General features: G+C 33.5%; 1 protein-coding gene across 2 annotated transcripts; it reads right to left on the minus strand.

The window, feature by feature from the left end:
- Window positions 1–1133: 1133 nt before the first annotated feature.
- Window positions 1134–8111, minus strand: l(3)73Ah (polycomb group ring finger 3-like lethal (3) 73Ah). 2 transcript variants are annotated; one of them, XR_015837864.1, is made up of 5 exons: window positions 7873–8111; window positions 7638–7790; window positions 5346–5509; window positions 3335–3654; window positions 1134–2531 (listed from the first exon to the last, which is right to left on the minus strand). XR_015837864.1 is itself a non-coding variant. In XM_088263584.1 (5 exons), exons 1-5 carry the CDS (start codon window positions 7982–7984, stop codon window positions 2406–2408), a joined length of 699 nt encoding a protein of 232 aa, XP_088119710.1. In that variant the 5' UTR covers window positions 7985–8111; the 3' UTR covers window positions 1134–2405. The 2 variants fall into 2 exon arrangements, 1 of the variants encoding a protein (XP_088119710.1); XM_088263584.1 differs by having other exon boundaries at window positions 3511–3654.
- Between the last annotated feature and the right edge of the window lie 1238 nt (window positions 8112–9349).

The following is a 9349-nucleotide window of genomic DNA, read 5'->3' on the forward strand; positions in this document are numbered from 1 at the left end:
AGAATTATAACCAACAAATATATACGCAGTAATCCCTCCTTATCCACGGTCAAGACCTACAAAAACTAATTCCTCACTATGTGACACAGGATGGTCGCGGGCATCTGTCTCTGCCTGTCAACGAGTCACCGTGTTGACAAAGTAAACTTGCTCTGTTATAAAGGTTTAAATATGCATGTACAGTATTTTATTACATAATTTGAACTAGAAATGCACATAATATTGCACCGAACCCAGTGACAACTTCCAGTCTCACTATCCTAGGATCGTAGTCCGCGTGGACGACGAGCGATTATTGCGTATCTCTTCTAATTAAGATAGAAAAAGCTTCACTTATACGGACACAATTATACAACACGCTACTCGACATAAGAAAAATTAATTTAAGGTTTGTCACCTATAGTAAATTGGCATCTAGTAGAAATAATAATAAACTAAATGTTTTTAAAATAAAAAGGATAAATATAAATTATTTTACATAACATAAAAAATACTACATATATTTATACAATGTGCCAATTCAATAGATTAAAAACCTACACCATTAGCTAATTAATACATATACATCCAGATGATCGATTGCAACTAGTAAATTAAAACACTCGATATGGATTATTTAACTTACATTCTGCAATCCAGATTAATTCTGGTGATATAAAAATATTCCAACATCAATAACGATACAATAATAAATATTTATAATTAAGTTCAACAAAATTAAGAGACCAACGGACTAAAGATAAAGACAAAAATAATAAATATTTCCATAGACGAAACCTTCATAGTACACATTATAAATTTTAAAAACATTCTAACAATTGACATTATGCCTTAATATTATAAAATATGTAATACATATATAAATAAATAATGCAAAATTAAAAATACATAATTGATTCGAGAAATGGATATACTATTTATGTGAATTAAATAAAAGTACTTTTTACGTGAATTGAATTTTTTAAAAATAATTTAGGTAAATGTTAGTATAAATAAGTATGTATACGCATGATCTGGAAAAATATATGTATACAGTTTGGAGTGATGCAAGGACACTCCACAGCGAATGATTTTTTCCAGATCATGTATTTATTTATTTATAATAATTTTTACCTAATTTGTTTTGTTGCAGAGTTCTTGAAATTTTCTTATTAATTTATTGAGGCATTTTAATTGAAATTCTCCTTTTTCTAATAGACTTTTCTCCTACAATTTATATACATTTTCCATTTCCTCAGTTTTACACCAGTTTTTAACATTCTTTTCCTAAGCGAAACAAATGACCGCTATGTGTGATTCTTTTTCACAATAATATATATGCTGATTTTTAGTCCATCTAATTGACGACACTTCTTCCCGGCATAATACTTCAGCAGGTACATATCAAAGCTCAATGGGTGAGAGATACGCGTGCAACCAGCAATGGATTGTCCTGGTAAATTATCTCCTAGATATTTTACTGTCCGGAATGTTTATTTACATAATATGTATTATAGTTACTCTGGCTTAGTGGAAAGTATGGATAATTGTCCTCGAGTAAATACTGCATCAAGAATGTTTTGTATAAAGTCACAAGATATAAGTCCCAACTTATATTCCAGTCAAACAGAGAAATTAGTTATAACAATTCAAGTCCTGCCAAAACTACCAGGATTTATTATTTTTAAATTGAAATTCCACAAAAATAAATGAATCGTTTAGTAACCAGAAAGACAGAAGATCGTCAACAAAAATAGCATACACATTATATTTATAATCAATTAAATATTATTCTAAAGAACTTTATACAACCAATCAAAAGTACACTCAATGAATGAATATTTGATCCAAATTTACTAACACAATAATGTGAATCATATCTTTGAACATTGGTATGATACCAATGCTGGAAAGCAAAAGGGACACAAGCGACACATAGGTATAAATAAAATGACATGTATTTTAGTGCAATTACTTCAAAACAAACATTGTTGCTGTGCATTTCTCTCACTCTTGCCCACATGTGCTCCACCTACTGTTGAGGTACACAGCGAGAGCGAGATGCAGATATACTTTGCCTGGTGATGGTAACCGCTGAGATCAACATACCTCAATTTTATCATGTAAGTTACAAAAAATATGTTTCTTCGGAATTATTTCCACAGGTGTTAATAGTAGAAGAATAAGTTACGCTTAATATCATATTTAAAGAAATCAATGTTTGGGTACCGCACTATGTCCCGCACAAGCTGTGTGCTAAAGGCGCAGCGGGTATTATCCAAGGGGTCACAGACCGTCTACTAACCACTGGAATTAGTTTAGTGTAAAGTGCCCATGGTACTGTATGTCTAACAGCGCAGAAACACAGAGAATCCGGTGCAACTACACACGGAGAACAGGGAGAATGGTCAGTCCGGCGAGTCAGGCTAGATGTCTATCCGAGGTCGGTATTGTAGTCTCAGTGGCGGCTCGCGGAACCTCCATCTCGTGACATACACAAACTTCAGAGTGTGATCCTTCCCTAACAGCTCATCATTGCACAAGATGTCGATCTAAAATTGACAGTGTTATCTATTTAGAATATATACATATTACATCACAACATATCTTCTTCACCCGATGGCACAAGTTGAAATTTAACATTGGTGTAGTGGGTAAAACGGATTGCTTCTATCAATAATCCATAAAATGGTGAAGATTTTTATATTTTTATCTAGCGTTTATATAAAAATAAAGAGTTTCAAGTACTTGAGAGTATATGATGGAAAATGGCAGTCTTCAAAAATAATTGGGAGTGCGTTGCGTAGGGCTTGCGAGCACGGCATTCAACAGCATGAAGGCTGTCTAGACAGCCCTAGACATCTCTAGAGATCGGATTTGTCTCGGTGAAGACCAAATGCCACCTTTGTAATGCCTGCATCACTCCAATTCTTTTTTTACGGCTGTGAGACACGGCACCTTACAAGGGCCCAGAGCAGCCGAATACTCAGCTTTGAGAGTAGATATTTGCGAAGAATTTTTGGTGTACGGTAGTTTGACTTTGTGAAGAATGAAGAAAAACAGCATAGGATGTAGCAACCCAGCAAAGGATGGTCACAACTGTTGCCAAGAAAGGGCGATTCAGTTGGCTTAGCCGTGTACTTCACACGCCTCCCGACAGACTCAATCGAGTTTGCCTCTTTTATAAGGCATCAGGTTCCCGCCGCACAAGACGTCCACTGCCGACAGCTCCCGTCCGTCGGCAGTTCTCGTCTGAATTTCAGGACGCGGACTAGACTGAAGTAGTAAATTATAAAATAACCTATTTATTTTCAATGGGAGAACCATAAAATTTAGATGAAATGGTCCTACTTACATCTCTGTATTTATCCACACCATTTAGAACTTTCTTGGCAATAAACTTCTTGAGGTGGGATATTGTCGCTTGTGCGGAACAACGAATATACCTTCGCTTCAGAGTCTTCAGGTTGGCAGACGTACATTCCAAACAAACATTGACCTGTACAATTTAGATGAAATGGTCCTACTTACATCTCTGTATTTATCCACACCATTTAGAACTTTCTTGGCAATAAACTTCTTGAGGTGGGATATTGTCGCTTGTGCGGAACAACGAATATACCTTCGCTTCAGAGTCTTCAGGTTGGCAGACGTACATTCCAAACAAACATTGACCTGTAAAATTTATTAATAATAATAATAATAATAAAACCCTTATCCGCACCCCAATGGTGCATAGGGCACTGCTTCATATGAACACAGTGTTATCTTGATCGTTTACACACGAAGGAAAGGTGATCAGCCCTCCGCTTCAGGTACCAGTCCAGGGTAATATTGAATAAATATTACAGTGAAAAAATCACTGATATTTATTTGACCCCCCTGGGAATCGAACCCGGGACCTCCAGAACGGTAGCCGAGCGTGCTGACCATTACACTACAGAGGCAGAAAATTTTTATTAAGTAAACAATTATTTTTCTTCTGTAGATTAAAAACAAAGTTTTCATGATAAAATAATTAATGGATCTAAAATTAATAAATATTAATAATAATAAATTTGGATAATTTATATAGCGCCATTTTCGTAAAATACTCCCTCAAGGGCGCTTCACTGTGAATGAATTAGGGAAAAGATGACGGTAGAAATAATTTAGCTAGCAAATGAGTTTTTTTGTAAAATTCATCTCACTCTCACTATTTCTAACCACTCTATATCAATATCTTTGTGTAAATTGCAAAGGCTACTCCAACACATAAATACACAAACATCAAAGACAAGGAAGAAAGAATGAGGACCCAATTTTCATGTGATCATTTAAGTTTGAATTTATGGATTTCTTTTTTTCGTTACTGAAAACTTTATAAACTGCTAAGAACAGCTATAAAACTGTGATGCATATATGTTTGATGTACTGAAAGAATGAAATGATACTTTATATGTATTGTCAAAACTATAATGATTGTGAAACTTTTTTTTTTCATGTCATGTAAGTCATAACCTTATTTTAACACTTTACATAAAGTAATAAAATAAAGGCCTAGCCGTGTTTTGCTAACATCGTGTTCATAGCATTACATGTCCAGTGAATGCGTATAGGTCATGAAGATGCAAGATAATAAGATTTGGATTCACTGCAGAGAGAACATACCAGGGGTGTTCTGTTAACATCATGTTCATAGCATTATATCTGTTTCAGAGCCTGTATAACCATTACATGCCTGTATAACTTATACAAAATTCAGCATTTGAGGTGTAACAACTTTGCTAATAAAGTTAACAGCCCCCAAATCACACTCCTTTGAGCGCATTATGATTGAGATCGTTTTAATACAACTGTTGAAAACAAATGTTTTCATTAATAATTTAGTATTCTAAGATTTGGCACCACAAAGGCGCACAGTTTCGAATGGCATTGCAGATTTGATTTCCGAAAATTGTAAAATAAATTCAAGAAAGATTTATTTTCAATTAGTCTGGCTGCTTGTGATGTATTTCTCATGTAAAAAAATACAACAAAAAATGAGATAATATCAAATCAAATTATTGCACAAAAAGGTTGCTATAAAATTTCCTGAACATTTCTTAAAAAAATAAAGGCATATTTTTACATGATGATCCAAAGGTAATTACACTTTTTCAAAATTACAATGATTCCCAATCGAAGCTAATTTTTACAACTAACTTAAGTGTAGGTATCGAGTGTACCATTTAATTAATTAATGGCAATAATTTTATTTATATAATAATAAATATTATCGGAATGAACGGATTAATTACATCAGGCTTATGCCATTGATAATAATATAAATGTGCAACGAGAGGAGGAAGAAGAGGATGGTTAGCATAGTTAGGTAGAGCACTGGCCTGCTCGTCCCTGCGATGGTAGTCGGTATTGTCAGCAACGCTGTCTTGCTCGGCACCGGGGTTCCGCGCGCCCGCATCGCCGCGCGCCGCTCCCTCCAGCAGCGCGTCCTTAGGACACGCCAGCCCGCGCATACGGTAAAATTCTCTCTCGCGCTTTGTCTCATCTAAATAAACATTACCAAGACAATCCGTTGTATTCTTATTGAAATCAGTAAAGAAATAAGGTAATATAAAGGGTTAACCTTTCTACATTTCAAGTGGTAGGAAAACACTGCAAATAAGTGGAGTGAGTCACAATGTGAAATCATTACATGTTTAAAAAACAATGGTTTTATAAATATTTTTAATATTTCGAGCATTTACTTTACGGTGAGTCATTTTCACATTTTTTAAAATGAAAATGTTAGTATACAACCACTCATTGAGATTTTAGTCCGTCGGTTTCGAGATGTACCGAATACTTGTTCACAAATCTGGCTTATTCTCCTCTTAGGAGTTATTTATAAATAACTCCTCATATTCGTATGTCCTATTTATAAGTATATCCTCTTAATATATTTAAATTTTTTGTACTTGTAAATATAATATATTGTGAAATGCAAAAGAATTTAAAATAAAGAAAAAAAAACTCCTTAGTGGAGATCCCAGAAACCCAGATTTGTGAATCAAGTATTTGGACACACTAAAATGTTGCATATTATTTTTATTTACATATGACATATCATTGATTATTAGCTAAAATGTTTTTTGTGTCATTCGTTTTCTGAATTGATTTTTTGTAATACTTTTCCCTCGAGATTTTGACAAGTTTTTTAGAACAAAGATTTCGAAAAAGTTTGTAAAGTTTGAGAAAATTTATATCCTGAGGATTAACCTATCATTGCAAATATTAACAAAATTCCTGTGCGTGTCACGGTCAAATGTATTGCCAACCTAATAAAAAAAAGTAGGAAAAATTTAAGAATACTTTTTATTGTATAATTCTGTTTTATTTAACTAATAATTTTCTTATTTTTTGTTTTGGCATTCACTTTGTGATAAGACATGATTAAATTATAAATAAAACACTATTTTTTGCAATTTGTTCAAGTTTATATTCAAACCCTAGGATGGAAGCTTCCGAAACTAGTCGTAACAATATAATACTCAAGTAGTAAAAAACTAGTGTTTCATTTATAATTTTAAAAAATTCTACTCACATTCCACTCGCTATTTGTACGCTAGCTCGATACACTAATGAATGTACAAATGGACAACCAGCCGTCCATCCCATCGACGTTGGTGGTAAAATGCTAACCTAATGTTAGTCAGTTGAAGTAGTCAACAGAATTATCAATCCATTTGTTGCTAACCATTCTAGTGAAAAATAAGAGTCACCGAGAGCAGAAGACATTGAAAAAGAATTTAAGTAATTATTTACAACATTTTGAGTGTGTCCAAATACTTGTTCACAAAATCTGGATTATCTCCAATTACAGGAGTTATTTTCATATTATTTTTTGATATCTCATCAAAGATGAAGAAGAATATGGAAGTCTGGGCATTTACGGGGCTTACGACCGTCATAGGCTGGTATAAGTGATCACTTTACACACGTGTAACATTCACCAATTCTACCCATTATTGACAATCACACTACTCAAATTCTTGGAAGTTCTATATATATGAACCAATTTAGAAACCTTGTTCATATATATAGAACTTCCAAGAATTTGAGTAGTGTGGTTGTCAATAATGGGTAGAATTGGTGAATGTTACACGTGTGTATCACTTGAACCAGCCTATGACGGTCGTAAGCCCCGTAAATGCCCAGACTTCCATATTCTTCTTCATCTTTGATGAGATATCAAAAAATAATATTAAGTAATTATCTTTATAACCTTACAAGTAATAAAATCACTTTTTTGAAACCATGAGTTTATCTTGGCATAGGAAAACTGGGGATAATTTTTCATTGATTCCATGTGGAAATGTATGCATTCAGTTTATTGTTAAAGTTTTAATATATCTGGGGGTCTGGGATATATTATAGTTACATATAAATAGCTATAGTACATTAAAACAGCTAAAACAAATTGTGTGCATTCAACTTTTGTTCTTAAATTATAAATCGTTATTCAAAGCACGGTTAAAAACTTGAAATACGACAGCGCCAATATTCATTACACTTCTTAAATCGTTCGAGATTTAAATAGGTCCTACCCAGTATGAAATTGTACAGATGAAAGATCAACATTTAAATAGGGAAATATTGCATTTCATAAGTATTGTTATGTATGGGCTTGTACTCACTATGTTGAAGATCAGGCACTAATTTGTAGACAATATCCTGCATGGTTCGGTCGAAACTGATATACTGGAGAGGATGAGATTGATGTATTACGATGGAACATGTCGGGCACGTATTGTTCTCCTCCAGATGCTTCACTAAGCAACTTTTGCAGACTGAAAACACCAAACATTATAGATAATATATTCATTTATATTTCGGATAGAATCTCGAAAAATTGCAACTCGGTTTACTCACACGTATGGAGACATTCCGTGACGGTAGTGGCGTCTATAAAGTAGCCCCGGCATATTGTGCAAGTTATATGGTTGTTTAAACTTTTCAATTTAATTCTTCTTTCCATCGTCATGGCGGAAACATATTATTTTATTTGAATGAGTGATGTAAAATGCTACAAAGCGGAAAAAATATATAATTGATAAACAAACATGCCAAATGTTTGTAGACATGCAAGAAATCCGAGAAATAGTATCCACAGAGAAATAAAATTAAGTCATAGAGATCTTTTGTTATCAGAGACAAAATATTTAAAGGTGGATACCTACCTACTTTCTTACCATTACAAAATGTAGGAAACCCGGGGCGGAACGGGATACCTAATATTTGATGTGAAATTTGACAATGAATTAGAAAAAAAGTGGTTGGATATTATTTATATTCTCATTATTTAGTTATTTTTGGACAATATTATGTAAGAAAAATGTTTAAAAACTTTAACATGCAACATAAAACGTTAAACAAAAACTAAAGTAAAATTTTTCCATTCTGCCCCTGGTACGGGGCAGAAGGGGGTACACATATAAGCTGACTTATAATTAATTATTTATGAAGTGCAGAATCATCATTATCACTCTTTAGGTTAGCACATAGTAAATGAGTACATCTGTAGCAATTTACAAATCAAGAATAAGAACATTAGCTTTCATTCGACTTGGAATATAGTTCATTGCAATAAAGACAACTGGCATCTTAATTTTGCGAACTATTGTCGTCTTAATTTTTACTCTTCTTAGTTTTTGTTGTTTTCTTTTCTTTTACTGGCTTTTGTTGATTCAGATTTTTTCATTCAATCTAGTTTTTTCTTACCCTTTCTCTTTATCTCCTGCTTCTTGTTATTTAGCCTTGTAAGATGTTGTCAAAATTGCTGCTTTCCCTCTTTTTCTTACGAAACTCTTCTGTGCTGATTTAACTTTAGGTAAAGGTATCAAATCTTTACGTGAAGCACATTCGATTTTTTAGATTGTCTAGAACCTATGAGTGTAACAGACATCCATGATCAACCAGGGCGTTCTACATCAATGTCCATATTTGTAACCTTTTGAAGAGTCTGGGAAACTGTAAAATCTTGGAGATTTTGGATAGGTTACAGATTCTGGTCCTCGTGTTTGTCAGGAGTTTTGTGAACTTCTACTAAGGTTATACTCCGTAGTATATTTTTGAACGGAGTAGGATTGTTATTTCTCTCAGGCTTTATTTGAGAATCAGCTGTGCTTGGAACAAGTTTTCAGTTGACGTAGTGAGTGTAATGTCTAACTTGATATTAGTAGTCAGTGAGGGCAGAAATTCATTAAAAATTTGTCAGATGCTTTTTTATAACCCATTTGTCCAGTAATAACAATTTACACAGCTTGTTCCGTATTTTCTGACAAGCGTTTTTGTCTGTAAGTTTTTCTGACCTCATGCCGAATCATATCTTTAAACAATTTAAACAATA

Source organism: Brachycentrus maculatus, unplaced genomic scaffold, assembly GCF_059751285.1.
Source record: "Brachycentrus maculatus isolate JH-2025_06_01 unplaced genomic scaffold, ASM5975128v1 h1tg000201l, whole genome shotgun sequence".
Lineage (NCBI taxonomy): Eukaryota > Metazoa > Arthropoda > Insecta > Trichoptera > Brachycentridae > Brachycentrus > Brachycentrus maculatus.